Below are 16,926 nucleotides of genomic sequence, written 5' to 3'. Positions count from 1 at the left end.
TTGTAATGAAGGTAAATCTTACCGTCTGTCTCTCCGTCTGTGTGTCTCTCCTCAGTGACAACTGAACAGGAACAACCTGTTTCATGGTTGGTCTCAGGTGATGTCATTAAGAGGTGGAGCTTTGTCGTCACACTGCTCTGAGATCAGTCACAAAGAAAAGACGACCACAACAAATTCATTCTCACTGATATTTCTGTTTTACTTTGTTTTAAATTATCTTAAAGAGAAAATATTAGAAAATCAATCAGTCCATTTCTATATAGTCCAGTTATATTTCACTAATATATTTTGGAAGTTCTAGTAAGATTATTTACTGGTTTAATACAAATAAAATTAATTTTCAGTTTTTTGTTTTTCTTTCATTATTTTTGGTTGCTGATCTTCAATTCAAAATGATAAAAAATTAATTTAAAATGACACAGTATTGATTTAAAACAAACAAACATAAAGATCAGAAAATAAACGAAATAATTTTACATCTGAAAAAGGTCGACAATAGAAACAAAAAGCTGACTTTCAAACAAAAATAAAATAAAAACAATAAGTGACAGAAAAAGAAACATATTGAAAATAATCTTGTCAAACATGTTTTGCATTAGAATCTGATTTTAAGAAAATATTTCTAACTGTGTCTTAATAAGATCTTACAGCTAATATTGAGTTTGATTTAACCAGTAACAACAATGGTTGCATAATATTCCAGCAGAGGAAACAGATTATTGTACTTATTTTCAGAATAAGAGCACTCGCACAACTTCTCAGTTTAATAAAAAGTCGCCTGGTCCCAGTGTTGGAAATGAAGCAGCTGTTTAGTTTTATTGCTTTAATAAAAAAATTATAATAATAATAATGTTACTGGTTCCTTCATTTAAGTCAAAGTCACTTATTTTTATTGTGTTAAAAGAAATTGTGTCTCATTGTAAGATTGCTAATTATTAATCTTAAATTAAAGGTACAAATACTTAAATTCAGATCAATAAAGTAAACAAAATTCTTCTTTCCACCAAATCAGAGTTGTTGATTGTTGGAAAGACTAACAAAGACGGTTTAAGTGAGTTTTATTTAGTTTCTGTCCTGTTGTTCTGGTCGGAGATGCTCGTGTATAAAACCTTTAACAAACACAGAAACATAAGAAATCTTTAGTCTGTAGAAACTTTACCTTTGTCAAAGTCTGCTTCCAGCTGAATCTCCTCTTGGACGTTAACAGAGCTTCGAGTCTTCTGACCACAATAACCATCGAGGTCAAATAGGAAGCTCACCAGCATGGCCTCCAGAAGGCTGATCCCCACCAGGGCGAAGGGCACAACCAGGACCGTTTCTAGCTGTTTGGGGGCCCTACGTGAGATACTATTTGGGGGCCCCTTTTTTTTCAAACTCTGAGGTAGAGATTCCTAACTTTTTCATATATTCTGTGATGATGCAGCAGTCTGTTACAAGAGGAAAGCAGGCTAGAGTACATTATAAATGCAACAGAAATTTTTTTAATGGAAACTTTGAGGTGGCATAACATAAAAAAGCTTTAACCCAACCTTTCAAAAACAGTAAAAAATAAATAACTAAACTTACTTAAATAAATAAGTATAATGGACCAGCATCCATATTATTGCACAATCAATACAAAATAAATTAAAAAACTAGTTATGTAGTATATATTGTAGTTGTAGTTTAAAATGAACCATATATAACTGTACAACATCACTACTTTGTGATGAGGATCTGTATGATCACAGTCTTACGTTCTCCTCCTCAAAACTTCTGCTTCCTTGCTTCAGTTGCTGATGGTCCTGCTGCTTCCTGGTCAGAAGCTGATGAAGGTCCCCCTGGCTCTCCTTGAACTGGACCTCCGAACTATTTCAGAATTGCTCCTGTAAAGACAAAGCTCCTTAGGTTACCAAGCAATCAGAAGCAAATATTCATATCATATAACTGCAGCTGTGTTGAACTATGCAAAAAATTCTGAATCTGTTTTTATATTAAACATTACAATATACAGTGTCCCTGTTTAAGCATCTACCAGTTTTTTCTGTGTTTATCTCCACATTATACTAGTTAATTAATAAAAATGAAGGTAAATGAGTGATGAGCACCATATGATATAAAGGGAATATGTTTGCATATATCTTGCAGTGCATTACAAAGTGGACAACTAGCAGTCCTATGCAGTACAGGACACTTTAAATATACAGGTTTGTTCAAATTAGTAAACTACATTGTCACAATAAATATTCTAGTAAAGAAAAAAAATTCATAGTGCTATATGAATAATCCACTGCTATACTGCTACTACTACTATCTTATCTATCTATCTATCTATCTATCTATCTATCTATCTATCTATCTATCTATCTACGTCTATCTATCTATCTTATTTTACTACTACTACTAAAAGTAACAATAATCAGTCTGATAATAATTGGTTTTATTTATACAATAGTAGCACAGGTCTATGCTTGAGACACATTTATTTGAGCCTTCCTGTAAATCAAACTCTGGATAAAGCTGACTTTATTTACAAACAAACAAACAAACAAACAATCATAGCCCGTTAGCTGAGGTAGCTCACATTTATCTGAGGATAGCTGAACTAGCCAGCATGACAACAGTAACAAACTAACTTGTTCAGAAGTTGGCATTATGTGTCCCCCTCCCCCCCACATCAAATGCCTTACCTTTATCCTGTGGTCGTTTCTCTGCACCAGACGCATACGTACGTTTCGATGACGTTGTAATCAGCGTCATCCGTTATTCTCGTCACTTCAGTGGAAGGTGGGCGGCTGTCACTTACCACGTGACAGCCCAGCCCAAAGGTGATTTTGACCTGATTACCCCACGAACACTTACATGCTTTACAAATAAATGCATAATGAATGCATGCAATACATACAAATAAAGACAGGTACTTTTAATTCTCCAAAATATAATAAAATATGAGGCTGAACTTGCAGTTTGGGGGCCCCACACCAATATGTACGAAACTCGGTAGGCACGTGTAACATGCCGGGACGCACAAAAAAGCCTCTTGGACCCATACCCGAAACCCCACAGGAAGTCGGCCATTTTGATTTAAAGTTTCACTTTCGGCAAACTTTTCGCGTTGTATTTGAACGAACTCCTCCTAGGGATTTTATCGGATCTGCTTCAAAATTAGTCAGTACAGTCAAAAAATGGTGCTGATTAAAAGTTGTGCTATTTCTGACTGTACGTTAAAGGGCGTGTCCGTGGCTTTCCCTCAAAGTTGGCCAGGTTGAATCAAATGTCAAACTCTTGATGGCATTTCCGGCATTTTGCAATGATTTTCAGCGTTTTTTTGTGTTGTATTTGAACAAACTCCTCCTAGAGAATTTATCAGATCTGCTTCAAAATTAGTCAGTACAGTCAAAAAATGGTGCTGATTAAAAGTTGTGCTATTTGTGACTGTATGTTAAAGGGCGTGTCTGTGGCTTTCCCTCAAAGTTGGCCAGGTTGAATCGAATGTCAAACTGTGATGCTATTTCCGGCATTTAAGGGCTTCTGTTTTAACTAACTCCTCCTACAGATTTTATCAGATTGACTTCAAATTCGATCACTTCAATCTACACACATTGGTTATCAAAAGTTGTGCTATTTGTGACTGTATGTTTAACCGTGTGCCCGTGACGACATGTCGAATTCCACCGATTGGCCATCAAACAAATAGTACTCATATCTTCAGTGTACAGTCCCACCCTGAACACTTCCTCATAACTTCAACGTACATGATCCAATCTCAGTGAAACTTCACGTGTTTGATAAGAGTCCCACACTGAACATGTCTACATGACAATATTCAGACATTGTGATAGCGCCACATACTGGTAACAGGAAGTATCACGTTTTATACTTTCATGTTGTACTCCTCGCAGGATGATCAGATCCAGCTGAAATTTACTTATAAAATGCAAAACACATTGTTGATGATATGTGTTGACTGTGGTGAGGGGGCGTGTCTGTGGGGTGGCGGGACATTTTGATGGGCCGCCACAAAACACAAATTTGCTATAAGTTGAGTGTACATTGCCCGATCGGCTCCACACTTCAAATGCTTGATAACAGTCCCGCCCTGAACACGTGTACATGACAATATGCAGACATAGTGATAGCGCCACCTACTGGCAACAGGAAGTAAGCGCTGCATGCTGATTTTGAACTGATTAACGGCAGATTTTCATGTTGTGGTCCGCAGCACGCCCCGAGTTGCGTGGAGTGCGAGGTCCCGCCCAACGCTGCTTGCAGCTATAATTTTTTTATTAACTTTCTTTATTGGGAGCAATTTCACAGGCAACAGCATGACAGTTCTACAGAGAGGGCTTCCATTCTTTCATTTTTTCCCTGATCTTTTTATCCCTCCCATAATCCCACCCCACCCAAGAGAGAACAATTCTCAAAGTAAATCCAATATTGACATGTGAACAGTATAATATACATAAAATAAAACAGATACATAAATAAATAAATAAATAAAATACTGAAATAAATAAGTAAATGAAATAAAAATGTTAGAAATTAAAAAAAGAAAAAAAGGTTGGGGGGTCAGTCGTCACTGTCTGGCAGTTTCCTAATTTGAATCCAGATTTTAACAGAGTGATCTACCACTGGGTTCGAGGTAAAGTTGGAGGCAGTCCAAGGGAATTGGGAGCAAACCAGAGAATGAAGAGAGAGTTTAGAGGATGCAAATTCTATATCCACCCATGCAGGTCGCTCTTCATTATGAATACAGGACCAGTAATAGTGTAAGAAATTGGGCAATGCTAAGCCACCAAGAGCTGTAGCACTGATTTTCTGATGCGCAGATTTTTATTGCCCCAGAGGAAGGAACTTATTAATTGATCGAGCAATCTAAAAAAGGACTCTTTAATAAGGACGGGGATATGTGAAAAAAGGTATAGAAACTTGGGTAAAACAACCATTTTAACTAAATTAACACGACCTACTAGGAACAGTGGGAGACCAGACCATCTGTTGAAGTCTAGTTTACACCTCTCAAGGAGAGGAGAGAAATTTTTGGAGAAAAGTCGATTAATTGAATTTGTAACATACACCCCCAAATATTTAAATCCGTCTGTAGCATATTTGAAAGGGAAAAAGGACGGGGGTATATTTTTGGCCAGAGAATTGATGGAAGAAGTTCGCTCTTGTGGAGGTTAAGTTTATAGCCTGTATAAGACCCAAATTTGTCAAAGATACTTAGAACCACAGGGAGAGAGGCAGCTGGATTAGACATGTATAAAAGGAGGTCGGTGGCATATAACGATAATTTATGAACTTTCCCAGTTCTGGTAATTCTCTCCCAGTAATTCCACCCTCCTGACGCAGCCAGACGGCTAAAGGTTCAATAGCTATGGCAAATAAGAGGGGGGAAAGGGGGCAGCCCTGTCTGGTTCCACGATGAAGGGGAAATGGGGCAGACTGGAGTCCATTTGTGTGGACTGAGGCGACTGGGCTGGCATAAAGCAATTTTATCCAAGATATAAATTCTGGATTGAAACCAAATTTCTGCAGAACAAAAAAAGGAAGCTCCACTCCACCATGTCGAAGGATTTCTCTGCATCTAGTGAGATAATCACTTCCGGAACGAACTAGGAGAGCTAATGATATTTAAGAGCCTCCTTGTGTTATGAAATGAGTGCCTTCCAAGCATGAAACCCGTTTGATCAGTTGATACTATACTTGGTAGGACCCGTTGTAGGCGTTGGGCTAGGATCTTTGACAGGATCTTTAGGTCAACATTTAAGAGGGAAATGGGCCTAAAGCTACCACACATGAGAGGGTCTTTGTCACTCTTAAGCAGGAGAGAAATGGAGGCCTCCGACAGGGTGGGAGGCAGGCGGCCTTCAGCAAAGGATTCATTATACATTCTCTGGAGGGCTGAGAGAATATCTTAAAAAACTCAACAGTGAACCATCAGGGCCTGGAACTTTACCGTTCTGAAGTGACATAACCGCCTCCTGTACTTCCTTGATAGAGATTGGGCTTCCCAGCTCCCTACACAAATCCACATTTATTTTAGGGAAGATAATCTTATCTAGAGGGTTATCGCCATCCCAAACATCTGAAGGACATGGTGAAGAGTAGAGGTTTGAGTAGAAAGAACTAAATATCTTATTAATCTCGAAGGCGTTCTTTATAAAGAGCAGGGGTGGGAGCTAAGGCGTATAAATTGTCGATTCTAAATATCTCCTTGGTGAGTGCCTCTGACTCCTCCCTTTCTGCCTTCTTTAAGGTTGAGACATATGATATAATTTACCCACGCATAAACGCCTTAAAAGTTTCCCATAGAGTGCATCTAGAGATCTCTGGAGAATCATTAGTGTCAAAGAACAAGGAGATCTGCAAATGAAGGAATTATTTAAAAGAAGCTTGGGCTAGCGAAGAGGAGTTAAGTCTCCACTGTCTGGAGGGGGGGACACGACTAGGAAAGCCAATCTCAATAGATACAGGGGCGTGGTCTGAGATAACGATGCTATGGTACTCACATGAGTGAACTTCTGATAAAAAATAAAAAAACGTGGACGTGCGAATAAAAGGAAAAAGCTTTGCCTGAATGGGATTTAGCTCTCCATGGGTCTAATAAATCTAAACTGACCTTATACGTGTCAAGGACTTTGGATGACTTGGATAACACCTGAGGATTAGAGGAAGACTTGTCTTGGGAGGGGTCTTGAACTAAATTAAAGTCGCCACCAATAATTAAGTAGTGGTCATTAACTTTAGGGAGGGAAGAGAAAAAGCTTGAAATTAATTTATTGTCATCCCATGTAGGTGCATAAACACAGGCCATAACCACAGGCATGCCACATAGTCTACCAGAAATAATTACAAATCGACCATTAGGGTCTTCAATGGAGTTCGATAACTCAAATGGAATACTCTTATGTATGAGAATAGCCGCACCCCTTGCCCTTACTGGGAATTTAGAGTGAAATACATCCCCTATCCAGGGTCGCTTATGACATAATAACGACCTCATTACAATATTATAACACATTAAAAAGACAAAGAGAGAAATGATTCAGTACTTTCACATTTACATGACGGATTTATTTCATGAGCTCGGCAAGATTGACATTTATCTTTCAGACCAAATAATGATCATTGTAAAGTGCAGCTTGTGTACTTTCAGAGGCGTTCACATTAAGTGCTTTGTCAGATAGAAATAAACATTATGGTACAGTAGCTCTCTGGTAATATGAGGTAGATGTGTTCCTCAGACCTAAAATATGCTTCTTTAAGCTTTTAATCCATTTGTTACAGTGTGCAGGGAATTAAATGGCAGCAAATGAGTTATTGATCACTGAATAACAACAATTATATAAATTACAAATCATTATAATGTCTGAATCCAACAATGACATACTGAATGACACTTATGGCTCCTGTTCAACAATCAAAAATAATAATAATAATCATTGAAATCAATATATTACACAGATTTCATTTAACATTAACATTTAACAGATTGATTTTTTAAAAATCACAATAAAAACAGCAGAGTAGATATAATTATTGATCCATGTAGCTTCAAAAACTATGAACCACATTTCATGGTTTGCTTTCAGTGTTATGCTAAATCTACATTTGTTCAGTGCATCTTTAAAAGTTCTTCATATCACACCCGTATTTTGCACCCTTCAGTTTAGACTGGAATAAGAAACTATGAATCATGTTTTACTGTTGAGTACCTAATCTACATCAACTGTAGCTAGTTAGGTAGCATTTAACATAGGGTGACCAGACGTCCCAGATTTTCGGGGACAGTCCCCGATTTGGCCGACCTGTCCCTGGTTAAAGCTGTCCCCGAAAATGTCCCCAATTTGAATGCGGGAGAAAAAAAGTTGCGTATGGATGCACACTCCAGTTATTATGGTTAAACCAGTTGAACTAACGTGCTGACGTTACGTGCGCGGTAAATGGCTTGTGTCGACCGGCTGGTCTCTTTTTGTTTGCTTTTTTTTTTATAAAACACACGCGCGCTGCTCCCGCTGTGCTGCGGCACATCCACGCCAGAACAGCAGAGCGCTCCTCTGCTCATCTGTGCAGCTGTAGGTGAGTGACGGGGGAGCCAGCTGGAGAGCGCCTCCTTTTTTATTTTATTTTAGGGGCCCCATCCTTACAGGGGGAAGCACGCGTTGCAGGTTGCACTCAGAGTTTGTTCTGACTTTCTATCACAAGGAGTGCACAGGAGTGTGTAAATCCTCTCATGTAATGCTTTGCTGTGGAATATGGCAGAATTCACGAGTGGAAGGGTAACTTCTTATTGGCTACTCATTTGCTTTGTCAAAATACATTAACATGTAATTGCCCCTGTTATTCATTTCATAACGATAACGATTAACGATTTTGACCACCGTGGTAAACAATTTCCCCGATTTTCATTTCGGAAATCTGGTCACCTTAATTTAACACAAACTATCAGATGTAACTAGTCAGCTAATGATTCATGTAAAACAGTTAGCTAACCTTTGCTCTGTAGATAGATAGAATTTATTGATTAACTGTCTACCTAACGATTGATGTAGATTTGTTAGCCAGTAAGCTAACGCTTACGTCACTACTCTGTTCCTGTCACCAACAGAATAAAGTCATAGATTACTTCATGTAGCTTTAAGCCTGAATTGTGTCTCAGATTCAACGTTGTTTACTTTCATTTGTGTTCGTCACATCCTGTAAATCCCTATTTACGGATAAAGTTGGAGTTTCTATAAGAAGAGGTGGAGACACGCAGACAAGACGAGGAGATGGAAGAAGATGAAGAAGGAGGAGTGAGCGGGAGCGCCGGCAGTGGTGGTCTGGTTGCTGGGAGCTGTGGCAGCAGCGGCGGCGGCGGCGGAGGCGGCAGCGGCGGCGGAGGCGGCGGCAGCAGCGGCGGGGGTGGCGGGTGGAGATAAGAATGTCCCTAGAACCTGAGACAGGAAGGACTGAAAGGTGCTCAGTTTGGCGAAGACCATCGGTGGATCTGCTCGTGTATTACTGGAGGTGTTTATGGAGTTGCTGTCAATCGATAACACCACCGCCTGGAACCAAGAGCCGTCCTTCTTGCACATCATCGGACCGCCATAATCGCCCTGAACAGACAGACAGATAAGTTCAAGTCCGACAATTTTAACCTTGCTCTGATTATGGAAGTCAGTCACATCTTTTGGTGAAACTTCAGATAAAAAAAACATAAAAGTTTAATAATCTGCTCTCACTACTCACCTCCTCCAGTGTGAAAGAGCTCGTACAAATGGTGTCACTCGATGAACTGTTCCCACAATTTACCACCGAAGTCTGGAACTCCTGCAGAACTTCCTCCTCTAAAGTTGGAAAAAATAAGAAAATTATGAAACGTGTGAATCAAACCCAGATGGCAGGAAGCTAAAAGAGAGTTAGCATTAAACTGGACTCACCCCCTCCTCGCCCGGAGCTCCAGCCGGCAGCCCAGCACGTCGAGCCCTCGCTGAAGGTTTGTTTGTTGTCCAGGCAGATGGGCTGGATGTAGTCGGACAGGATGGGTTGGGTTGACAGACGCAGCACTGCTACATTAGACCCGGTCAGGTTGCTCAGAGTGATGTTGGTCACATTCAGCGTCACCTCGAAGGGGTTGGATCCATTCTGCTTCAGACGACCCAAAACGATGGTCCATTCAGACGCTACGGGAGAACTGCAGGAGACACAATCAACTCAGTCAGGAAACTTGGTTTGACGACAACAACCGGACCTTCACAGATTCACCTTCTGAGACTGTTCACACTCTTTGTAAGAAATCGTTTTCTTGGAGTTTTTCTAGACCTTTTTCACAGCAGCCAACTTCTCACCTTGAGAAGCAGTTGGTGTCGCTCAACACTGAGTCCTCGGACACCAGAGTCCCGCCGCACATGTGACTTCCATTCTTCTGTAAGCTCGCCATCCAAGGCCAAACACCGGCTGTCGCCACCAAGCTTCCTCCCAAAATACGTGAATTCATTGGGGCTTGGCCGCAGACCACAGCTGGAGAGACAGTCAACATTTAGACATCAAAAAGATTTTTAATGTCTTTAAACTCTGACCAGATACTGTTGATTCATCGTTACATGTCCTGTTGTTTCATCAAACATTGTTCAAACTCACTCAAACTGAGGCACTCACGTTTGGCTGGGGTTGTTGGAGCTACGGTGGTTGTTGGAGCTATAGTGGATGTTGGAGCTATAGTGGATGTTGGAGCTATAGTGGTTGTTGGAGCTATAGTGGTTGTTGGAGCAATTGTGGTTGTTGGAGCTATAGTGGATGTTGGAGCTATAGTGGTTGTTGGAGCTATAGTGGTTGTTGGAGCGATTGTGGTAGTTGGCAGTGGCAGCCCAGGACAGGTGACGCTGAGGTCACTGTCAGTCCCACTGGACATGAAGGTGACAAAGCCCGGCTGGTTGCTGGTGATCTGGCTGTTGATCCAGGACTGATACTGGGACACTCTGGTGTAAACTCCTGGCTTTTTAGGCTCGGCACAACCTTCTCCGAAGCTCACAATTCCCTCCTGGATCCAGCGACTGTTCTGCTTGCTCACCATCGGACCGCCTGAATCGCCCTTTGAGGAGAGAAACATTTAGGAGAAGGAATCTTTACAATGTGAATCTGACACAATCACGGCTGTAAAAATGATCACCTGACATGAGTCCTTTCCTCCAGCACGCAACCCGGCACAGATCATGTTGTCTGTGATTGAGCCCACTCCATAGTCACAGTTACACTGTCGGTTCCCCACAACCGGCACCTCCACCTCCATCAGGTCTTGTGGGGAAGGAAGTGGCACTAAAGAGACACATATTTAGTTGAATTAACAACACAAGTTGTGAAATATACTTTAAAATGGTTTCACACAGAATAGACTGTTTAGGTACAGATATAAGTAGGTCTGTGGCACACCTCAAGTAACACCTGTTTCTCTATGAATCAACAACAACCTAAAGGACCTTTGAATGACGGTTAAATTGTTCCGTGTTCCAAAACTGTGTGTTTGCTAATGTGACAGATTATAGTAAAACTGCCCAAATAAAGAACTGACCCACCTCCAGATCCAATGTCGCCCCAGCCGGTGACCCAGGAGTCCGTGCCATTGTAGAAGGTGCTGCCTGAGGCTGCCAGGCAGACGGGCCGGATGTAGTTGGTGAAAGTCACCGGTGAGGAGAGCTTCAGGAGGGAGATGTCATTGTCATTGGTACTGGAGTCGTATGAGGGATGATTGATGATCTGTGTTACTGTCCGAGACACCTCATTGGGGTTGGATCCCTCTTGACTCTGACGACCCAGATACACAACCAGATTGGTTGTGCTGGTGCTGAGGGGATCAGAAGAGAGACGAAACAGTGCAAAGACATTGTTACGTGTGTTTTGCCTATATTGTGTCCTGTGTCTTGTTCCAGGTGCCGCCCTCCACTCCGACTGGTCAGGCACAACTGCAGTAGTTTAACAGTCATACAAATTGCTTTAAAGCTGCCTCGATGGAAGCAGACGAGACCAGTGGGCCAAGCTGCCAGGTAGTGTTGTGGTGCCGTACATTGAACTAATTTACATTTAAGTAAATAGTTTAATAGTAAAAATCTTTTCTTTTCTTCTTCCTTTCCTTCTTTAAACACCCGGTTAATTATTAATTGTTGCGCCTCTCTTCCCCTGGACCTCCCAACTGAGGTCGTAACAATTTGGGGGCTCGTCCGGGATATTTGTTTAAAGAAAATTAGTAAACATATCTGTATGTCTTTAAGACCACGTATAGTCAGAGTTTGATGTTGCATGTTGTTGTGACCCTCTACCAGTGCTCACCTTGAGAAGCAGTGAGCAGCAGTCAGCACCCATTCGTTGTTGATGAGGGATCCTCCACAGAAGTGACCCCCTTTGTGCAGACTGACCTGCCAGGGCCAGCTTCCTGCAGGGGCCGCCTGTCCTCCAACAATCCTGGTGTTGAGCGGAGGCTGACCGCACACTGAGGACAGACAGACATTAAAAACACTGAGTGAGCAATCCTCTCCCTTCCCTGGATTACCACTGCGGTAGCACTGAACTGTTGATTGAGGATTATGATCCTGGGAGTGTGTCAGGATGCTTTCAGGTGTGGATTATCCAACATTCCTGAGTAAGAAAGGTTTAAAACTGTTCCACCGGGCCTGAATGAAAACCACCAATCAGAGCCGACAAAGATGGAAAGACCCTTTGGGTTGGAGGCTTCAAGAGTTCCCAGTGTCGGTATTTGACGATCTGGGAATGAGACTCATCAACTATCTTTGTCGGCTCTGATTGGTTGCTTTCATTTGGGCGCGGTGGATTCTTGCAAATGCCATTTAGGGCCCCAGGAGGAGCCAGAGGAACCTGATGTTTTCACAGATTATCTTTCTTGTTTACTACGGTCAGGATATACTGACATTACCTACTGCAGCTTTAAATCTGTGATTCTGGGTTTGACAGCAAATAACAACAATAAAACATGTTTCAAATATCATAAATGACGGAGACAGGAAGTAGAAACATTTGCATAAAAACTTTGACTTACCACTTAGTTGTGAGTGAGACTCTGGAAAACAGAACAAAAAACACTTTAAACAACAATTCTGTGTTTGTACTCATGTGTCTCGTGTTATATTGATATGTGATATGAATGGGAGGAAATTTTTAATTTTCTCAGATAGCAGAGAAGGAAAATAACCAACTGCTCCATCAGCATCTACAGCTGAAATATGCCTGTTTTTTTAAATCGCTGTAACAGTAACATTTTTAACTTTATCCACACAAATGACATATGTGTACGTTCAGCAAAGCCTTGGGATGCTGACGGTCACATCATGTTAACAGTACGATCGACAGTTTTTGAATTACGCCGTCTTGTTCGAGTGGTAGTTTCAGTCTCAGTGACACAGCTGATGTTCCTCTGCTCTGATTGGTGGATTGATTATGAGCTATTTTTAGCAACTTGTTGCTGGGCGGAGATTAACAAAGCTGACTGTGATTGGCTCAATTGAAAACATTTTAATATTCATGATTACTCTAATGGATCCACTTTTAATGTCAGCCATTTTGTCTTTCTTGTCTCTCTCACATACAGATGTAACATAAAGACACACACAGTTAAAAAAATAAAAGCTCTATAATAGTATCTGTATCTTTATGGAAAAAGAGATTGAGGCTGTTCTTTCAAAATAAAAGCCCAAAAGCAGGGGGCAGCTCCAGTAGTTGCAATAATACACTGATACCATTCATTGTATTTCATTCATATACATCTTTTTTTATGTTTTATTTAATCTCTTTTAACAGCCACCGTTTACACACTGTCGTGTTGTTGAACAGGCTCATTTAATATATAAATATTTAAGCTCAAATGATTTACAAAATTAATGAAAATTTGATACATTTTAATATATTTATCACCCTTTCCCCGACAGTCTGAATAAGTCACTACACCTTGAGTAATAAAGACTCAATACTATGACTGATTTTGTGGGTTTGTAACGTAGCGTAGAGCTCGTGACGGTGCCTCCTCACATTCATTGAGTTTGAACAGATAACAAACTGAACTGTATATTAATGCAGAAAGTGATTGACAGCAGTTATTTCACTAATAATCAAGTCTTTGTGTTTTTAATTGACAACTATAGTTAGTTACTGTAGTTACTCTGCAAACGTTAATAAATATGGTTGTTTTTGCTCTCTAGAAATCTATTTCACCAATTTTCTAACATTTAACAGAGACTTTACTCAACATTTTCCTTAAGATTTTTTTTCATAATTTTCATAAATGTTCTTCATGAATATTTTGATTCAGTACTTTAGTTTTATTGCTACAATCTTGTAAAAAAGTTTAATTTTGAACACAGGATTTGCACTCACATGTTCTACTCTGATGTTGTAGCCTGGCATCAGTTTAATGGAGTTAATTCAGATTCAGATTTAGGCTCATTTTATTATAAAGTTCATATTTATAGATTGCTGAAAGTAACCTGTACTCGTTTTTAATTCGGTTCAACATCACATGCAAATAAAAGACCTTTACCAAGATATTTAAGTTAATCTAACAAAGTAATATCAGTAGTTTTAGTTCACTCAACAGTTAAAGGAAGGCATTATATTGGTTCAGGTGCGTACAGCGAGGAGGTTCCTTACCTTGTGTGAGCAGAGTCAGCAGAGTCGCCACACAGATCACTTTGAAGAAAGCCATAACTGAAAGTTCATATGATCGGACCTGCAGCCACATAAATATCCTCCTTCTGCCCTCCCTCTCTCTCTCTGTCTCTACTTCCAGCACAAACACACCTCTCTCCGCCTTACTGACAAACATTACCTGTCCAACAACACGCCCAGTACCTTGAAGCACATCACCTGTTTCACACAGCGAACCTGTCGACAACTCAGGTTTGAGTTCAGAGTGAAAAGTTTTTATATTTACTCTGTAAATCCTGTAAACAGCAAATCTTAATAAAAGAAGTTTCCATTAATTAAACCCAACTCAATAATGAACCGTTTAAGTAATAACTCAGTTGTTTAATATCAGTGATATAACATTATTTATATATTTATATAATATAAGCCTCAAAATTAACTGGCTGTCTTTCTAAAAATCAATTAATTGTAAATCGTTTTTTTTTTATCGTTCGTCAGCTGTTTTTACAGGTTATGTCATAATTTGATTGAGTAAATTCAATTTAAGTGGAAACATTTGTTCAAAGAAGATTCATTTAAGTGACTTAAATCAGTTATTTTAACCTATTTTAAATTTGAGTGTTATACATTTACTATTTTTAAACTCAATTAACTTAATTTATCTCGACAATAAATGAGTCAGACTCAACTAAAATATTTTTTCATGCTTAAATTGTTGGAGTTAATAAATTTGAACTCATCACGTTTTACAGATTAGGGTCTCTGAGTTGTGCGAGTGCTCTTACTCTTAAAATAAGGACCATAATCTTGTTCTTCTGCTGGGATATTATGCAACCCTCCGAAGAAACCTCCGATAGATAAATGGATTTCCTCACAAGATAATATATTTTAATGACAGTGTAAACAGCACCAATCACATTGAATTTGATCTCTTCAATTCTGATTGAGACCACTTTCATTTGTGGTCCAAATCAGATGCTAGATCTTCATTCGTCGTTCAAGTCAGTTCAGGACTGTGACCTGTTCACACTGGGATTAGATATGGGCAACAGTTGCACAGATAATGCGGAACACTTGACTGCAAACTGGTTCTGCAGGTTAAAAGACTTTAAACAATGAGACAACAGAAGAAGTCTGCTTCACTGAGAATAAAACAACAGGTGAGACTGCGGTTTGTAGGTATGAAGTGCAGAGTGCACATATTTTTATGATAAGAACTAAAACTAAAACACTTCTCAAGACCTTTGAGCGTGCCTGAATGATAGGTACGGTATGTATCCTGAGAGAGAGAAGATACAGTTATTGTGTAGTTTCCTGTTAAGATGGTTTAAAAGAACAGCCTCATCCTCACCTTAACATTTAGTTCTGGGGATTTTATTTTGAAAAAAAGGGTGCATCCTTTGCGTCCTGCTAATAAGCCACTGGGGGCTTTATTTTGAAAGCCTCATTCTGAGTTACCATTAAGATACAGATGCTGTATAGGGCTTTTATTTTTGAACAGTTGGAGGAAGGGGTTACACAGGGTGTGCCTAGAGAACTTGTTCTCAAACTCAATGGTGCACTGGCGATGGGTTGGAAGAGCCATTTTGTCTTCAGCCTGTAGAGGGAGACAGTGTTTGTATTGATTAAAATGTCACATATATCAGCTGTGGGCTATTCTCAGCTGTACTCGTTCTAATAAAAGTCTATCTGTTCAGAGGAGCAGCTCTCAACCTTATTTGGGCCAGCACCCGCTATCCATTATCTGGGTCGCTTAACACCCCCCCCCCCCATCACGATGAGCATCATAATAATAAAAAACAATAATAATCAACATTAATATTGTTACACTTAATAATAACTTCGTTAAAAACATGCCATTGAATGCAACATATTATTGGACAGCTGGAATATATTGTCATTAATTTCATCCTCAGGAGTTGGTCGGCAAAAATGAGGAGACATATGTTGCATATTATGCAGCATGTAACTGTTACTTACTGAACAACCTTGTAAATGTCCCATGTGTGGGGATTTCCTTTTATTCATAGACTTATTAAAGATGTTTCATTGAGACTTTAAACTGACAAGTTGTGCAAATGGTCTTACTCTTAAAATAAGGACAATAATCTTGTTCTTCCAATTGGATATTATGCAAACCATTGTTGGAACCTTTTACTGGTTCAGTTGAGCTCAATATAAGCTGTAATATCTTATTAAAACAAAGTTAGAGAGATTTTATTAAAACCAGATCAATGTAGAACACGTCCACAAGACTGGTTTCCTTTTAGACAGAAAATTTATAAATAAGGCTTTTACTGTCTTCAGATTCCTTTTTGCATGGCGTCCAATTTCGATCCTTCGCCATAAAAAGAGGGATTTGTCATAACTTCTGCAAAACTGATCCGATCGCAATGAAACTTCACATGTTTGATAAGAGTCCCGCCCTGAACACGTCTATGTAATAATATTCAGAAATAGTGAGAGCGCCACCAAGTGGCAACAGGAAGTAAGCGGTGCATGGCGACCGCCGTGCAGGCCCCAACGTAAGTCGATGGCGAGGTCCCTCCCAATGCTGCTTGCAGTTTTAATATTCTTCTTTCCTCTTATTAGTATTTTTAGCCCCTTCGACTGCATATCTGGAGTCCGCAACATACTCGAAAACTCATGAAACGCGGCGCACATGCCATTTTGGATTTAGCGGCCATTTTTGGTGATTTGCACACGTTGTATTTCAACGAACTCCTCCTAGGGAATTGATCGAAACAACTTCAGATGTGGACACAGCCATCTAAAGACAGAATTTCAAAGACTCGCCATGAAAGAGGGATTTGT

At 39.9% G+C, this 16,926-nt stretch overlaps 3 protein-coding genes across 9 annotated transcripts in view; all 3 read right to left on the bottom strand.

Moving 5' to 3' along the window:
• LOC127356647 (nuclear factor 7, ovary-like) overlaps positions 1-84 on the bottom strand; it is a 38,391-nt gene extending 38,307 nt beyond the window's left edge. For both annotated transcript variants that reach the window (XM_051388604.1, XM_051388603.1), the window contains exon 1: positions 23-84. The gene's annotated coding sequence lies outside the window, so the exon portion shown is untranslated. The remainder of the gene's footprint in view (positions 1-22) is intronic.
• The window catches only part of LOC127356638 (nuclear factor 7, ovary-like), a 38,441-nt gene extending 38,307 nt beyond the window's left edge, over positions 1-134 (bottom strand). For all 6 annotated transcript variants that reach the window (XR_007882021.1, XR_007882022.1, XR_007882023.1 and 3 more), the window contains exon 1: positions 77-134. Coding sequence is in view for 2 of the 6 variants with exons in the window: in XM_051388592.1 (XP_051244552.1) it covers positions 77-107 (31 nt within the window). In the remaining 4 variants the exon portion in view is untranslated. The remainder of the gene's footprint in view (positions 1-76) is intronic.
• Positions 135-7,034: 6,900 nt separating this feature from the next.
• The window catches only part of LOC127356782 (transmembrane protease serine 9-like), a 30,539-nt gene continuing 20,647 nt past the window's right edge, over positions 7,035-16,926 (bottom strand). Inside the window, exon 20 of the mRNA XM_051388805.1 lies at positions 7,035-9,080. Within this exon, the coding sequence (XP_051244765.1) occupies positions 8,715-9,080 (366 nt within the window). The 3' untranslated portion in view covers positions 7,035-8,714. The remainder of the gene's footprint in view (positions 9,081-16,926) is intronic.

Source organism: Dicentrarchus labrax, unplaced genomic scaffold (assembly GCF_905237075.1).
Source record: "Dicentrarchus labrax unplaced genomic scaffold, dlabrax2021, whole genome shotgun sequence".
NCBI classification, from domain to species: domain Eukaryota; kingdom Metazoa; phylum Chordata; class Actinopteri; family Moronidae; genus Dicentrarchus; species Dicentrarchus labrax.
This window is presented reverse-complemented; position numbering and strand designations above follow the sequence as displayed.